Source organism: Triturus cristatus, chromosome 4_1 (genome assembly GCF_964204655.1).
Source record: "Triturus cristatus chromosome 4_1, aTriCri1.1, whole genome shotgun sequence".
Classification (NCBI taxonomy): domain Eukaryota; kingdom Metazoa; phylum Chordata; class Amphibia; order Caudata; family Salamandridae; genus Triturus; species Triturus cristatus.
In genome coordinates this window covers 1181015787-1181034643 of record NC_140585.1, presented here as the reverse complement: position 1 = coordinate 1181034643, position 18857 = coordinate 1181015787, and the positions used below count along the sequence as shown (strand labels likewise).

The window sequence follows — 18857 nt, the reverse complement described above, 5'->3', positions numbered from 1 at the left end:
CCCTCATCAACCATATTGGATGCCAAAGGGTGAACGAACATTTCACACAGCTTTGTGGGTTAATTCAGGGGTCATCCGAATGACCATGGTAAAAACTTTTAAGCAAAGGTTGAGAACCATGTGTATTATCTGAAATGGTAGAAAGGTATGAAGCCGACTGCATTACCGGGGACGAGCACAGCATCTCTCAATTATGCTCTCCTATGAAAAATCATTAGAGCTAAACTTAGGACCTTATGATCAGGTCAGCCCTTAAGAGATCTACTAGTGGATGCCGCCACATCTTGAAAGCATTGAAATCCCACTAAATAAAGGATCCACTCGTGTAAATGCTTGAAGACAGCCGAGAACAACCTGGATATTGAGCTCTCCTGCTCAATGAGCAACAAGGATGGAAATATACCTTAAAATAACTCAATGCCATATATTTTTCCACTCAGCTTCAGAGTTCACTCCTTCACACCACTTGACAAAGAGCATGGAAAAGAATGCACCTGAGTACCAACAGTCTTATCATGCACCAGAAGTCTCTACGAACCAATTTGGAAAATGAGCAGGACAAATTAGTCTTTGCCCTAGTGGGGGTAAATATTAAGATACACCATAACGCCTTACCCCTTGACCTCTGAACCCACAAGTGAAACTACTAAATAAAAGGATTTGGCCATTTGTGGATATCCATCTAAAGTCCGATTAATCCCAGAATACCCATGAATGTATGGATCAGTGATACTATAAAAGTCAGAATCCACAGTACCAACATCACAGTGACCTTATCTGGGTAGAAGAGCTCTTATGTCAAGACAGGAGTCGTTACTTTGCAATCAAGCAGTTGCTACTAAGGTGGTACTAGTAAACTTCATAATGTTTTATGTATTATAGTTATAGTATAAGGAAAACTATAATGCTTCGAATTTGCGGTTGGGATAATTGATAGAAAAATACAGCTCCTGTACTATCACTTCCATTTCTAATCTGCAAGCTTTCTGCTGCCGTCAACCTGTGAGTACTGTTGCCACCTGGAGCTGCTAACGCAGGTTGTTTCTATTGCAATTAAATAGATCTAGAAGCACCACAGAATCGAGAGGTACTACAAAGCAGAAGGCAGCTTAGGCTTAAGCAAACAGGCACTTCAGACCCCTCAAAGCCATACTGCGCATTTCTTATAAAAGAAGCATCAAAGGTATAGTGCCTGTTGAATGCATGCAGGGCAGCCCATGTAGTTGTCATATAAATGTCTTTAAAAGGAGTGCATGGGAAAAGTTCACTGAGACCATCTTAACAAGTTTGTGCTTTTGGACACCCGAAGGAGGTGCAGCCCCATAAAGAGCACAGTAGAGCCGAATGCACACTGGGTGACCTACATCTGACTCTCATTTAACATAGATGTATCCATGTAGAAAATACATTTCACAAACCAATGCAAAATATACTGCTGGAAGCAGCTATTACAAAATGATTATCTGTAATCAGTGCCAGGATATCTATATAGACTTCACCTGCTCGTATTTCTCGAGTTCCGAATGGTAGATCTGCCGGATCTGTGAAAGTTTGGCCCTGTAGTCCGAGTGTTCAATGCTGTTGTCATTGGCACAGCCACCTGCTGCTGCTGCCGCTAGAGTTCTTGAGGCTCCTCTGCCTCCTTTCTCAGGTCCTGCAACTCCTTCTGCCAGTAGCATGTTGTCCAACCTCATGAGCTGAGCATCCGGTGGGTCTTCATCTTGGATACCCCGTATACTGAGCACTACAACAAGAAAATCAAGACAAAGTAAGTACTAATTAATCAAGATACTTTATGATGAAAAATGAAAATGTCAAAAACGGAAGTCAAGCCCTGCAGTGCAAATCAAGGCGTGCTGCAATAGTACAAGGGATAATATTCAACATTTACAAAGGATAGTATAGGAAGGAATGCATAACAGATATGCAAATTAGTATATCCCCAATTCAGTCCACAGCCTCGTGCAAATATTTGCTGCACCGAAGAAAAAAGTTACTTGTGTTCGGTAAGGAAGTTTCTTGTGGATACACAATCTTCCAGCAGATTCCTCATCTCATAAGCCTTCCAGGTTTCATGCTGGTCCAGATCAGGTTCTCTCAGAAATTGCTCTTCAACACCACCATGCGACTCGAACTATGACTCCTGACAAGATGACGCTGGTGTTTATTAGGCACCAATTGGCATACTGGGGTTGGATCATGAACTTTTTCCATGCCCAAGCAAGGTATGCAGAAAGGAAGTGACATCAACAAATACAGCCGATAACGTGTTAGTCTCAGCACTAACTTCTCTGGGGAAAAGGTGGATAGTGAGAAATCTGCTTGATGAAAGTATCCACCAGAGATATTGTTAACAATGGTCATGTTCATTTTCCTTCTGATGGGATACATTTTCCCGCATTGCTCACCTTACAAACGCTCCCCAAAACAACATCTACGAGCAGGTGGGACAGAGTAAGGCTATTTCACCAATAAAGCATGCACCAGAGCTCGGGCAAAGTAACCAGTCACTGCATACCCAAGATGTGAGGCAACATTGCCTGGCAAACGTATGAAAATTTGACCATGTAGCTGCCCATATATATTAGACCCAGGACGACTGTGGAGAAGATCAGGGAGGCAGTAATTGCTGTACTGGAGTGGGCAGGAATGCACTCTAGATAGTTTTTTGGGTCAGCTAATAGCAGATCTTGATGTAGAGGATGACCCAGCACGAAATGGTGTATTTGGACAATGAATTACACTTTTTAGTTCTGGTAGAGCCCATTACGCACTGAACATTCATCCATTCAGCCATCCATCTATCTATCTATCTATCCTGTCCTGATGAGTGTGGCCTATGTCTCCTCCTCGGCGGGATGAGAAAGAAAAAGGGAAGAGTATTGTATTGTAATTGCATTTATATAGCGCTTACTACCCCTGACGAGGTGTCGAAGCGCTTTTTCGGCGAGCAGCACGCCACTCTGGAACCCAAGAAGGGTTTGTGTTATATTAGTATAGTGAAATAGGAAAGTAATTTGAGTGGTGGATATTGTCAGTTATTTATATAGAAGGATAGTGGAGGGATAGAAGAGGGAAAAAAGATTTGCTTTTATATGGCGCTTGTGGTGTTGAAGCACTTTATTGGCGAGTAGCACGCTACTCTGGAACCCATAAGGATTAGTGGTGAATTAGTATAGTGAAATATGAAAGTAATTTGAGTGGTGGATGATATGTTAGTCGGTTATTTGGACTGAGAAGGGTAGCAGAGGGATAGGGATATATATATATATATATATATATATATATATATATAGATATATATATATATATAAATATCAAGACCATACTATTATATAAATTATTATTTTTATATGGTCTAAATAGTCCGCCTACAGTTGGGACTAGAGGCATTATACGTTTAGGCATTTAAGCCATAATTGTTGAAAACATTTTCACCAATACGGGGGTTATTCAAGCAATGAATTTTAATAGATTGTATATGTTTTAAATTATCTTTTAGAACCTATTTATCTATTTATTGTCTTATATATTTATTATTATGTAATATTGCGACAATTTGCACATGCTCATATTCTATTCTTTTTATGGGGATTGAGCCATTTTGCGTCATAATGGACTTAAACATGTTAATGTATTAGTGTTTTCTTTATTTCTATGAAAAACGCTAGTCACCTGGTATCAACTGATGCACTTTGAACCCTGAATACTGGCTATTTATTGGTCTTTGTTATGTACTGACGTTGTCATGTGATCAAGGCTCCACGGAGCTGAAACGTTATGACGGCAGCCTTACGATTTAATTAAATCAAGCACTTATCACAGGTCCGTGTCAGCGAGTGTTTATTGGAACTTTGGATGTCGACTACGTCTTCCATGCACCAGCTATTGTCGGATATATGTGGTGATTTGGTTTCAGCAAGCCACAACACGGGACCCTTTCCAACGCAGGTCAACGCCAATTACTGAAGCCGTATCCAAGTTTTCTTGGTGGAACTGTTTCTCCGTAAGGAGCAAGGCGATTGGACCCCCACAGCACCCGGCGAAGCGGTAGTTGTACGGAATTTGAAAGCAGCCAACGGGAACCGAGTCGGAGGACGCGGCGCTTTGAAGGTAAACTTTCAAGAATCCGAGACACCGTAGTAAGCGGGACACAGTGCATTTGTGGGAGGAAAGTACTTAGTGCATAGGCGCAGCCCAGTAACGTTATTAATTAACTGGCAATAAGCCGCCTGACCTAATTTCAATCGAATTTAGGCATGTCGATCGACAACGTGAGGGACCGGGAAACAGCGGCGTCTTCAATGTTTACAGACAGCCTCCCTACCAATTTTAACACACGTGAAAGAATTAACGAGGAAACTAACACCAACAAATCACTCAAGGAAATCTTTAAAATACTAGAAAAAAAGCACAAGAGCGAGCAAGCTAAATGGTGGGAAGCGAAATCTCTGCAAGGCTACATAGAGGTCAGCCGCATACCAAGGGGACTGAGAATTATGATAGCACCAAGCTACGAGGACCCGAATCCTGATCTCATGAGGGAGTGGGCGGAAAGCAACCTCGACGCCTCGCGCCGACTAGTTTTGATCCTCATCAAATATGCGGAAATCGACAGAGCCAAACTTCTAACAGAGATAGCCTCACTTCAGGAACAAATTGAAAACATTGGCACCAAAGAGGAGAGAGAAATGTTAACTGGTGAAATGAAAGCTCGGCTAAAAAAGGAAGAGACAAGGATTATGGAAAGAAAAGCATACAAGTTCCAGAGAGACAGAAATGATTATGAATTGGGACAAATATTCACCTTCTCGAAGAAATTTGACAACCTGAGGAAAGCCAATAATACGGGTCAGACGAGGGGGGGATTTACCCGTAAAGTCAATGAAGTTGATACAACTGTATCAGACTTGAGTTCAGGAACAGGAACGGAATCTGAAACAGAGATGCGCGATGAGACCCAAGTAAGACAAAGCAACAAACCTTCCCCGGGCAGTGAAATCGGTTTTTTAAACCGGGAGAGACTCCAATCGCTCAGGCCCCGGACCCTCAAACAGCAAGAAGAAAACACACCAACTACAAGAACAGGCACAGGCAGAGGGCGAGGAAGAGGCGGCGCCTTCTCAAACAGAAGAAGGGGCAGGGGTCAATGGAAGTCCAAGGAATAAACACCAACTCGACAGGCAATACCATTATCAACCTCAGTTCTTGTTCTTTAACCACAAAGGAGGAGGGAGTTCTTAAACTAGGTCTCTCCTTTGTACCACCTAGCAATATGAATTACACCAAAACTAGATGTGATATTTACAAAGCGGTGAGGAAACTTAAACTACGAAAGTTCTATGCTCTCAATAAAAACACTGAAGGTAAAAAAATCAGCAGTCAGGCGGTGAGCAACATAGAATCTAGCGATTTATCACAAACAGCGGAGCTCCTAGAATTATGGGAAACAGAAGGTGCGGGATACCAATCTAACCCGAATGAAAGGAAATCTACAACGACACATTTTAAACCATCATCTACGTTCAATCCAATAATGCCACGTGATGCCATTGACATATTTCATGAAAACACGGTCATACAAATTAAAAAACTTTATAAAAAAACAGTAACAGAAAGGAAAAAGTATGACCGTCAAACCATGCAATACAATAACCTAATGAAGAAATTAGGAGACAACAAAAACGTCGTAATACGTCAAAGTGACAAAGGTGGTAACGTGGTACTTTGGGAACGATCACTCTATGACAAGGAAGCCTATGCTCAGCTTAACGACAGAGATTGTTATATGAGATCCAATGCAAGTGAGTTAAAAATCATGATTCAAGATTACCATTTAAAACTCACAAAATGGAAAAGCAAAAAATTGATCACAGAAGCAGAGTACAAGTACCTCAGAGTCGACAATCCCATCACACCTGTCATTTATTTTATCCCCAAAGTGCATAAGGATATCAGCAAACCTCCAGGCAGACCAATAATTTCAGCCAGGGGGGGACTTCTGGAAAAGACATCAGTATACATAGACTATTTCCTTCAGCCCTTTGTCAAACAACTTCCCTCCTATATTCAGGACACTGGTGATTTCTTATACAAAATACAGCAAATCAAATGGGAGGAAAACTACTGGATGTTAGCACTGGATGTCACAGCTCTCTATACGAGCATTATCCATGAGACTGGTCTTACAGCTATTCTTCATTTCCTGCAACAAAGAGGTGACCAGGAAAAGGACCATAATACCATGTTATTACAGATGTTGCAGTACTGTTTAACTAACAATGTGTTCATGTTCAACAACCTTCTTTACCGTCAATTACAAGGTGTAGCCATGGGGGCCAGTTTTTCACCAAGCTATGCCTGTTTGGTCATGGGGGCTTGGGAAGAACTGGTCCTCATGACCCAATTCAAAGAAGTAATGAACAAAAATGTGGTAGTTTGGCATCGATTTATCGATGATTTATTCATTGTCTGGCGGGGCGAGGCAGAAGTAGCTAAAAAATTCATAGATGATATCAGCAGCAATGACTATAATCTTAAATTCACAGCTACTATGAGTCAATCGTCAGTCACGTTCCTAGACACGGAAGTATATGTCTATAAAGGAAAATTGGAAACCAAACTTTTCCGCAAAAAAACAGCAGGAAACACATTACTACACGCCAAGAGCTCACATCCGGCCCATCTGATAGCTAGCATCCCCTACGGGGAAATGCTACGCATCAGAAGAGTTTGTAGTAACTCAGTTGACTTAACAAATGCCCAACTATCCAGCAGCTTGAGATTCCAAGAGAGAGGTTACTCTAAAAAAGTCATTGACAGTGCCATCAGCAAATCTATGCAGCACACTAGGGAAGAATTATTAAACTCCTATGCGATCACTCATGACAGCCAGATTGCAATCCCAATGCACATTCCTGATGAAGTAAAACAGAACACATTCAGGGTCATTACAGGATATAGTAAGCAACATAGGGACATCTACAAGATCATCAACAGTAATTGGCCCATAGTGCTCAATGACCCAGTCATTGGTGCGTCTCTACCTGCACGGGCATCACTCACTTTTAGCAGAGCCCCCTCAATGAGAGATTTGCTTGTTGACACAAACCCAGAAATCATTGAAAAAACTTCTTGGCTTCAGTCTAATTCAGGGTTTTACAAATGCAAAACATGTAAGTCCTGTCTCCAAGGTGTCAACACAAAAAGTTATCATGATGGATTTAGTGACAGGGATCATCTGATCACCAAACTTCTTACATGTAAAACGGAATTCGCAGTCTATATCCTAACTTGCCCATGTCCGTTAAGGTACGTTGGAAGCACCAAGCTACCAGTGCATAAACGCATCCTCCAACACCTGAGGGCAATTAATAATCAAGATAACACATATCCAGTGGCAAGACATTTCAGGGAGACCCATAATTGTGACAGTCGCCAACTCAGTTTTTATGTCATTGATGCGATTAATGCAAGCAGAAGGGGTGGCAATAGGGAGGCTAAACTACGCAGATTAGAAACCCAATACATACTACGCCTCGATACCAAACACCCCAAGGGGCTCAACACAACTGAGGACCTTTATACCTGCTTACCGTAATTTTATATCGTGATGACTTATGATGATCTTTTTAATGTTTAATGTTTAATATTTAATATTTTATATTGGATATTTAATATTTAATATTACTGCAGATTTTATGTCACTACCAGCTGCAACTTTTTACTGATCTTAGATTTGCTACATTGTACTCTGAAATGCCATGTGATCATTTTATCTATGAGTTTTATTAAGATCTACGATCATGATTTTTCTTGTGCTTTTAGCTTTATTTTTCACTGATTATCAGTTATCTTTAGTGATTCTAATCCAACTATTTATAGACACATAAAATCGTTGGATGAGGCACATCTTGTTTGGTCACGTTTTCGAACTAATTTCTTCACCACTTGTGCACACACACATTTTTTTGTTTTACCTACGATACCAGTTCAGCCCTGAAGTATACCAAGTGAGACCGTCTGACACACATGTGTAGTTGATTTGATTGGATCTATTTACACTAGGCTCTTCCCCATTGCAACAGTGACAGGTTAGCCCCGACTTACGCTTATTTGTAAGTTTACATTTTCAGCCTTAGGATATAATTGGCATTCATGCCAAATATCAAGACCATACTATTATATAAATTATTATTTTTATATGGTCTAAATAGTCCGCCTACAGTTGGGACTAGAGGCATTATACGTTTAGGCATTTAAGCCATAATTGTTGAAAACATTTTCACCAATACGGGGGTTATTCAAGCAATGAATTTTAATAGATTGTATATGTTTTAAATTATCTTTTAGAACCTATTTATCTATTTATTGTCTTATATATTTATTATTATGTAATATTGCGACAATTTGCACATGCTCATATTCTATTCTTTTTATGGGGATTGAGCCATTTTGCGTCATAATGGACTTAAACATGTTAATGTATTAGTGTTTTCTTTATTTCTATGAAAAACGCTAGTCACCTGGTATCAACTGATGCACTTTGAACCCTGAATACTGGCTATTTATTGGTCTTTGTTATGTACTGACGTTGTCATGTGATCAAGGCTCCACGGAGCTGAAACGTTATGACGGCAGCCTTACGATTTAATTAAATCAAGCACTTATCACAGGTCCGTGTCAGCGAGTGTTTATTGGAACTTTGGATGTCGACTACGTCTTCCATGCACCAGCTATTGTCGGATATATATATATATAGATAGATAGATAGATAGATAGATAGAGAGAGAGAGAGAGAGAGAGAGAGAGAGAGAGAGAGAGAGAGAGAGAGAGAGAGAGAGAGAGAGAGAGAGAGAGAGAGAGAGAGAGAGAGAGAGAGAGAGAGAGAGAGAGAGAGAGAGAGAGAGAGAGAGAGAGAGAGAGAGAGAGAGAGAGAGAGAGAGAGATATCTATCTCTTGTTACCCCTGATGCAGTGTTGAAGTGCTTTTTCGGTGAGTAGCACGCTACTTCGAAACCCATAAAGGATTAGAGGTGAATTAGTATAGTGAAATATGAAAGTAATTTGAGTGGTGTATATTGGTCAGTTATTTGGACTGAGAAGGATAGCAGAGGGATAGAAGAGGGAAAAATGTTTGCATTTATATAGTGCTTGCTACCCCTAATGAGGTGTTGAAGCGCTTTTTTCGGCGAGTAGCACGCTACTCGGAACCCATAAAGGATTAGTGCAAAATTAGTATAGTAAGTCCTAAATGTTTAACAACAGATTTCACCACTGACAGGTTTCACCTACCTCAACTGCTTACCCCTTCAACACAACTTCTCAAACCTCTAGAGGTGCCATAGCCCCGAGTCAAGCCCTTCTTTCTTCCCTTTCACAAAACAGAGAATGCATAAACAGCTAGGATGCTTAATTGTCAGATATGTGTCCGATGGCCATGCCCTCACTGATGCAGCTAGTAGGTTGCTAGAATAGCCACTCTCATCACTAGCCTACCCAGTGTGGTTCAGTATTTACTTCGTCTTGCTTGACCATTTCATGTTCTACTTTTTGCAATTGGCCTGTCCCTTATGCGACTTCCTTCCACCCAGAAGACCATTATACTGCTTTTTCCACCTTCCTTTTACCTGGTTGTTTTGTCACAGAAGTATGTCTCCAGCCATGAAGCGTTGCTTGTTCCAGCTGCTGGCTAACATCCTGTATCAGCAGGAAATTGCTTGCACTCTGTTTCAATGAAGAATGCACACTTCTACATAAGATTTGTTGATGCCGATGTTAGTGGGCATAAACAGATCTTCTGTCACCTCTGCACTCGTCACATTAAGCAGCCTATCTGGGTTTCTTCCTCGATCAACACTCATCATTTACAGCATGCCTGTAGGACTGTGGTTCCTGTAGGGGGAGATTACAGGGCTCATGGTGTACTCGCAAACCGTCTTCAGAAATGCAGGTAGCCTGTTGTGAAAGAGTGGACGGCAAGGGATTTAAAGCACTTAACAAAACTGCAATAGGGTGATTTGGTGTTCAGATAAGATATTGAAGTGGAAGAGATATGGAACCTGTAGAGAGTTCAGAAAGGGGCACAGAACATGTAGTGAGCTGGAAGCAAAGAAGCCAAGCATGAAACCTGTATTGTGTTTAGTGGATGAAGGGGCATGGAACCTGTGGCCTGCAATGAGAGTGTGAAGGAAAAACACTATTCAGTCTGTATTGAGAGAAATGGGTAATGGGATAAAGCTTATAGTGTGAAAGATCGGAATCAACGGGTGATGGAGCCTATGAGGAGTCTGTGGAAGGGCTATGGGCTGTAATTAAGAAGAAATGGGACCAGTTTAGCATCTATGGTGAAAGGAATTTGGAAGCTTATAGGTTGCTGTAAGGGAATTTGTGTGGTTGCTTACAACTGATGGGCAGAAACAGAGGGCAAGTTTACTTAGGAGGCTGCTCCTGATTAATAAAGCAAGTGTGCTGCCTCATCTAAATGATTTAGGTAGTAAAGGAGACAAGTGGATTTCATTACAGGACAAGAAGATTTTTGTAGCACTTTGTCCCTTGGACAAGTAAATTTAAAAAAAAAATTCCACACCCCTGCTCTTGCTATTAAACCTCTGAGTTACGCTTCTCCTGATGATGCTAAGTAAATTAGACTATATAAATAAAACAACATTTAAAGGCACGATAAGAAGTAGGAAAACAAGCGCATCCATGAAAGTGAAAGCGACCGTGTTAATTCAAAACATGATCCACAACAGATGGCACCATGCGCACCGCTGCTAGCTCCCGCAAGCTGGAGGCCGTGGGAGAAAACATTTACTGAAAAAGGTGAGACATACACCCGCCTTTGGCCAATTCTTTGCTTTCATTTTTTAAAGCCACACGCAAAGGACAATACAATGTGTGGAAAATCTAAAGCCACACGCACAAGTTTTCTGAAAGTATGGAGTGATTCCAAGAGGCTCTCTCCCAGTGCAGCACTTGGGTGCTGCGTTAGGCTCGACCTAAATATGAGGACACACTGAGTTCACAAATAGCAACATAAATAGCAAGTGCTTTAAAATTATTTGCTACATTTATCTTTTTATCCAGTTGATCACTTCATTTGTTGCACATGGGGGAGAGGAGGCTGTTACGGCCAGAGCTGAGGACCGTTACTAGGGAACCAGGTTTGAGTTTCAGCATTGGCTCAACATCTTGTGGTTGTGGGCCAATCACTTAATCTCCCCATGCCTAAAACCAAAATGAATGTGCTCTAATTTTTCCACATGAATTCCATCAAGATGGCGTTCAGATGTGCCACACTTTTGGCATAAATTCAGAATGTTAGCATGCTAGTTGCTCATTAAAACACTGTACTAGAGCTGCGGATCACCAGGGAGTTAACTGGCAATCTGCTGTCTGTGTTGAAAGTGCGTGCATTTCAGAATGTTTTAATGAAATAGAAGAGGTAGATATGAGAACTCATTTAAAACGTGTCCTAATTTTACTTTCTGCAGCACTCGCCATTACCTCTATGACCAAATGAACCCCTTTATTTTGATCCTAAATTAAATGGTTTAGGTTTTACCAGTTTGATTCAATCAAGACTCCTTCAGGTGTGCCGCACTTCTGTCATAAGTAACCCTATTCTTTAGAAAACTCTGGGAGGCTGCAGTGCAACACAAGGGAATCAACTAACATGCTGCTCATGGAAGTATGCGTTTTACTGAGAATGTCAGACTTCATTCGCACATAGCAGAGAAAGATAGTGTGGATTGTCGGAGAATATGCTCTCACTGTAGCTTCTGAAGCACCTACCAAAACCTCACAAAATCATGAGAAAACATTTTTGTTCTCAAACATGATTAATTAAATCGCAGCGGAAGGTCTAATTTTTTTGACAGGGTAAAATCGCCTTAGAACACACCACAATTTTCAAAAATGAGTATGGTACCACCAACAAATGATTTATATAGCAACTAAAATCGGTTATCACCCTCTATATGCAGGGACGTGGGATTCCTATAGCCCGACACCCAGGACATATTGTTTGGGGTCAAGGGCAACACGTTTTTGTGTGTATTTTGTCCTTGTCACAAGTAGGCCCAACCCCTGCAGCACTAACCCTTTGGCTGCCAGTTTGCAGTAACAAATTATGGATCAGGGAAGGGCAATGCCTGTAGTTAAGGTATTATTTTTGTCCATATGTTAATGCTGGTCAAACTTATATTTATGGTTCATTAATTGAAAGCTGTTATTAGGGCGAGTGCTCTAAGTAAATGTAAGTTATGAGTGCACTACTGACAGTGGATCCAGCATAAAAATGTGTACACACGTTTTCAAAGTTTAGCAATATGAGGCTATGTATAATGCTCCCATAATGCTCTCGGATTTGATGCAAATATTCGCAGGCGCTTGAAAGCAAGATTGATGATTCTTTGCTTTCAAAATAAAATGTTGATAAAAAAATGAAAGCAGGAAAAAAAACATTTAGTTAACCTACTGTAAACTTTCAGGTACCATATTTTTGCAGCATCATTTAGTAACGTGTTGATGCAGGTTAGTATTTCCCCAAAAATATTCATAATGGAAAAATCAGTGTAACCAGTTTCTATAATTTTATGGGAAACAAAAATAAACAAGCATTTGCAAAGCCAGTAGATCTGAAATTGGTGGTCAGCTTTAGAGTTTTGTCAATTTGTGACTTGTTTTGGCATGGTTTTTGTAAAACATTATTGGCGTGGGAGCTGCCGGGCCCTCACCATGATAACAAACATTGACAAAAGCAACAACAACAAAAATTGGTCTCAAAAAAGCACACACTGCCACAGTAGTTACTGGCACTGAACAAAATTACTTAGTGTGCCAATATGCTCCTTGTGAAAGAGCAGTAAACTGTCACTCACAGTGAAGTGAGACGACAGAGAAAGAAAGACAATTTTAATAAAAGCAAAAGGTAATGGTCATCGCGAGACCAAATTAGGGGCCCAATTATTAAAGGAAGTCTCAAAAGTGCACCCATGATATATATGTCAATGCATTAAGTGCAGCTATACAGCTTTCGTAAATTCCCAAGAATCTACAGAAGTAGGACAAGAAATAGTACTCCTAGAAAATATCTGTGAACTGCATTTTAGCATGAGCAAATATGCATGTGTAGATTTGCTCATTTTTTCCCAACTCTGGAAGAAGGTTTAAGTCTGCCATTGTCAGGAGTAAATTTCCAACATTTCTCAGTATGGGAAAAGATTAGAGAAGAGATGTTGAAAACCCTTAAAACATGCAAGTTAGTAGGTTTGCACAGACTCAAAGGGGCATTCTAACCCTGGAACTATTGCTTACTACTACCTTGAGCCCCACCATGTAAATCTGCAGAAACGTGGCAACGTAAGGGGATTGCAAGTATTCAAACGCTACTAAGGTATGAGCCCTGGCATAATCAGAGAGGCTATATCAGAGCTCTTATATAATGAGATTGCTGCCATAATTTGTTGCCGCACTACATGGCACCAAAGGGACAAGTAGACTTTGTTACAGGACAAGTAGATTTATGAAGCAACCTGCCCCATGGAAGTAGATATTTTATTAAATCCCACACCCCTATATGTTCCTTTTTGAGACCCTCAAACCCTACCATTCAGTAGAACGCATTTCAATGGGGTCTATGTTCCAGAGTTGTCTAACAACTGCTACAGCATGTTGTGGCCAGTCAATAAATAGGGGGTCCCATTGGTATCCCCCTCACATGCACTTTGGGGTCTAGGTGAGCTCACTCCGCCACCTTACATTTTTTTTTTGTGTATTCATGTACAGGACACAGGGACCAAGTCTGTCTTGTAGTGGCTGCTAAAACAGTGTTCAGGTTGAAACCGACCAATCAGGATTGTCTAGTCCCCTTCTAAATTGGCCAATCAGAGCCTATCTGGACACCAACTGTCTAGATATCAATCCATCTATATTCTTTTTTTTAAACCAGAATTTCTGAAAAACTATTTAAGAGATTTACACCAAGTAACAAAATGCACATTCTATGTACCAAGAAGTAGCATCCTGCCAAATCTGATGTAATTCTGATCAGCAGTTTTTGCTGTAGCCCTGTTTGAAGAAGTCTATGGAAAATGCATGGCGGTTGTGTGTTTTCTAATAGTCAAAAGATCTCTTCAATGTGATTTTTTCCTTGCTGCACAAATCCAACCCCTTGCATCCTGGATTCATTCAAATATATTTAAAGCAAATGCATATGAAAAAAGCAATTGACTAAGCCATATATACAGGGAGGGGCATCATGCACGACTCACTCAAGGCTTCACTTCTTGGACGTCTTGGCCCCTCCCCACTCTGAACAAATGTAATAACATATTGCACTCTGCACATCTGCATAGACATATATAGTTAACAGTTTAAGGTTAGTTCTAGTTTGGCAAATTCAAACCAGGGAAAACCTGAATTTCACCAGTTACGATTTAAAATGCACACAATAATTCACAGATTGTTTTCAGATCTAGAACTATACAGAGGGGGATTAGGTATTTTTGTATATGGTGATGGGTAAGATGGAACTAAGACCTTTTTATGGTCTGGCTTGCTAGTGTAGCTGTCGCCAGTCAATTAAGTAAGCAATACTACAGAGGGGTTTTGGCACCGCCCACTTTGGGAGCTAGGAGTACATGTTTTGTTTAGGCAGAAGTTGTATGCTTCCACAAAATAAAAGTGCTGTAATCATTTTATTATTTATCCAGTTGCCCAAGCTTGAACTTTCAGGTGCATACACATGAAATTGCAGTGCTATTGTGCTTTAGAAAACAAGATCCTGTTTTTCTCTAGCTGGCAGTCATTATTCTGCATGCAGGTATAGGTCTGGTTGACAGTGCAACTGTCACCTGACCTTTTAACCTACACCAATTGTATCCTCCAGTTCTTTGCTTCTACACAAATATATATCCATTCTCATGCTATTTACTTGTAATGCGAAGCATTACCATACAACCATCCTTTAGAGCCAGGCCTAATGGCATTGTCAATGCTTGTTGTGAAAAAGAGCGTGCAGGAGAAAACAGATTTTGTCTGAAGGAAATGGAAGAGTAAAAGCCAACCTACTTTGATGGGGTGAATGCGTGAGTATTTTGGCCAACTGAGATAAGCGAGAATAGGTTCTTATGTAAAGGGAAAAGATAGAGAGACTTCACAGAGGTTTAAGCACCACATTTTTAAATAGCATTAGCCTTGTGCCTAACTTGTGTCCTGCTTAGACTCCGCCTCTCCTGCCACAGGTGCATATCTGAAGGGCTATTGAGTGACAGAGGTAACTACTAAAGCAACTACTCAAATGGAAGCACGGGGTGGGAATCAAGCTGTTCACTCTTGTCCAACACCAAGACATACTTTAGAGTAATCTATGAAAAACCTCTATCAAAGGAAGATATTCATTAATGCCTGTTAGTGCCTGCAAGCAACAGTGATGCACATTTCCCGCTGGGAAAAAAGTGACAATTGAAGAGCATCTTTAGACACTGGACAAAACACTGTGGGGTCTTTCAGTCATGCAAGGTATTATTTGGTCAAGCAGTAAAACACAATCAATTCTCACTATTAAATGCAAGAAAAAAGCTTGGCAACACCTGAAGATTGACGTTTCCCACATAATCCAGTGCCCTGCTGGTGGATAGGGTGAACAAAATGCACTTCTAACAAGCACAAAAGTAAACAATTTGGAAGTCCAGGAGAAAGTAAAAGCAACAGGTTTGGATCTTGGCACTTTCTAGCCTCTTTGGGATCAACATCCTATTGCAACAGAGGGCTTTAATAAATACCATCTCTGTTGATGGTGTTATCAGCAACATAGCAACAGTTTCCTCTTGTGGGAAGAGAAAGAATATCTGGGCAATGCCAAGACTAGAATTGGGGACTTGTTGAAACAGAACATGGAGCCGGGGCTTATTTCATAGACCTCTTTATCCAGGTTCATCCGGTTTTTAGCCCAGCCCAAAAAAATACATATGAGGATTAAAAGGAAAGATAGGCACCAGAAATGCCACGGTCAGTACAAAATCCACTGGAGTTTAAGAGTCTTGCATGCCAAAGTGTTAATGTCACAAGTACGTCCCGAGAAATTGCCATCTAGCACCAAATGATGGTTTCCCGATAGCCGCTAAACATCCAGAGTTCTGATTGTGCTTTTTTCTTTGAGGATCTGTATGAGTAACTTCATTCAGTGAATAAGATTGTGAGATGGGATTTGCTGCCGACTGCCTGCCTCTCGATTATGCACTAAATCCCTGCAGAACCTGTCCAGCAGGAGGCATCACTAGGATCAATCTCTTCTAGCCTCAAACTTATGCATTTGCTTTGACACAACTTTGCTGAACTCCTCCTAGTTGCACGTCCAAAATAAAGGATTATGGCAAGTGATCTGGCTAGCTAAAGGCACCTGACCAAGGTTAGCAACAAATGGAAGCTGAGAAGCAGATTTTCCAGTTTTGTGATAGGAAACGGTTTGTTGGCTACCAAGGGACCTGGCCTATAACAGATTAACAAATGAATACTTGTTAATATTGTTTTTCTTAATAACACTTGTTTAGTGTGACAGAAATGTGCATATGTATAATTGTTAAATTATGCATGATGCGAAACTGCCTTTTGACGTTAAATTATAGTGCAAAATGTTTCCTAGTGTCCAGAGTAACAGCGTAAACCTTATGAAATCAAGAAGCCACCTTGTACAAGAAGGATTGGCAGGTTTAAATAACCAACTTGTCAGGATAGAAAACTGTAGAGGGTTGACCAAATATTGGGTCTGAATGTCCCCCATCCTATTCAACAAAATCACTGTCACAAAATGAACGGTCTGAAGGGTAATAAGCAAACATGACAACTGCCCATTGGATCAAAATAGATACCATCAAGAAAGTTCGAGTGGAGTGAGGAGCCTAGCACGCATCCAAGATGGTCGCGTGAGCACAGGGCTCCCCGGACCCTCGCTGCTCCTCGGAACCTATCCTGACTTTATCCTGACTTGGTTGACGGAATCTGGAAGATGAATGTTGGCTGAACACTAAACTCCTTTCAGAAACCAAATCGGACCTGGGAATCCTGATCTATGGTGGTTTGAACTTTTGAGGCCCAACCGATGGCTGTGCCCGGTGCGAAGCTGAACTGTGGAGCCGGGGCGTAGTTGAACAACAACGGCAGCGGGGCTGTGCCAGTGGCCGTCCCATCACTTTCGGTTTCACTTTTGGATCTCTGAGGGGCTGGACAGTGGAATTGCTTGGTGCGGCTGGGTTTTCACTTGGCCTTCGCTTGATGCCTTTGTCTCCGCCTGCTACCAATGTGCCCATTGACTTTGGTCCCCTCGCACCGCCACATTGCGGTCTCTGGTGCGGCTCGTGTCTGCTTTGCCTGTGCCCCTTCGACGCTTGCTCGGTGGTCCCCTTCGGCGAGCGTGGTTCTCAAGGGAGGCAGGGGGGACCCCGAGAGGCGAAAGACCAAGACATCCCTACGTGGGGGACCGGTCCAGACTAACAACATGGACCGCTACACTCAAGGTAAAGGGTCCCCTGGGACGGCCAGTGTCCCCCCGGATGATGCTGGTGGTGGCCCGTCCGTTTCTCCGGATCTGTCCCTGCAGGACATCATGGGCGCCATTAACGGCATCAGGGAGACCATCGCTACGCAGTACGAGGCCTTGGCCCGTAAAATCGACACGGTGGCCATTGATGTTACGCTAATTCGGGCGGATCTCTCTAAGACCAACGAGAGTGTTCAATCGCTGGATGTGCGGACGTCCACCCTTGGTGCGAACGTGTCGGACCTGCAGACTACTCTCGGCGACCTCAAGTCGGCCAACGATCTGATGGCCCGGCGGCTGGAGGACTTCGAGGGACGGGCTCGACGCAATAACATCCGCGTCATAGGCGTTCCGGAGACCTCCGACAACCGCCCGGTTGATCTCATGGTTGAGGAGCTCATCCTCAAACAGCTTGCCCCCGCTGGCCTGAGTAAGTTCTTCGCCGTGGAGCGGGCCCATCGAGTTCCAGGCGGTCGGCCGCGACCGGGGGCCCCCCCCGAGGCCTATTGTTGCAAAACTTTTTCATTACAGAGACCGAGATGAGATTCTGCAGGCCTCACGGGTCCATGGCCCGGTCCGATATGAGAACTCGTCCATTAACTTTTTCCCGGACTTCACCCAACTTGTCCAGAAACAGCGGATGGGCTTCCAGGGGGTGAAGCGTCGTCTCCGGGACCTGGGTCTCAAGTACTCTATGCTTTTTCCTGCTAGGCTCCGAGTGGAATATGAAGATCGGACTACCTTTTTTGACTCTCCTGCGACTGTGAGTGACTGGCTGGATTCGCTGCCGGACCGGGGTGACCGGCCTGGGCCCTCTGCCGGTACCGAGGGTGGGGGGTCTCCTTCGGAGTGACTTTTGGTCCTTGACTTTGCCATTTTGTATTGTTCGGCTGGGTTCTACTTCTTTTGTGCATTTTGTTTCATTATGATCTGTGTGGGGGGCGGGCGGGGACAGGTCCCTTTCCTCCTCCGGGGTCTTTTCGTAGAATGGGGTTTGTAGGGCGACAGGCACACTGCAAGTTGGGGTGGTTTTTTGGACCGCAGGGGTGCAGGGTGGGGGGAGTTGGATTTGGGGGGGGGGGGTTGGCGGGTGGGAGGGGTTGTTTGGATTTGTGTTTTTTGTTCTCAAGGCGAGGTATTGGTTCTGGTTCAGTTTCGGGTGTTGCGCTAGTTGCTAGGGGACCCTTGATCTACTGGAGGGGATGGGGGGGACGACGGGTTGAGATTGATGTCTTGGAACGTCAACGGATTGGGGGACCGTATCAAACGGGGTGTTGTGCTGCAATATTTGCGTCGTCTGACTCCTGATGTGGTAT

At 42.4% G+C, this 18857-nt stretch overlaps 1 protein-coding gene across 1 annotated transcript in view; it reads right to left on the bottom strand.

Annotated features, from left to right (window-relative positions):
* The window catches only part of LOC146856310 (pre-B-cell leukemia transcription factor 1-like), a 236758-nt gene that overhangs the window by 105519 nt on the left and 112382 nt on the right, over positions 1-18857 (bottom strand). The window contains exon 3 of the mRNA XM_085654422.1: positions 1500-1744. Within this exon, the coding sequence (XP_085510548.1) occupies positions 1500-1744 (245 nt within the window). The remainder of the gene's footprint in view (positions 1-1499; positions 1745-18857) is intronic.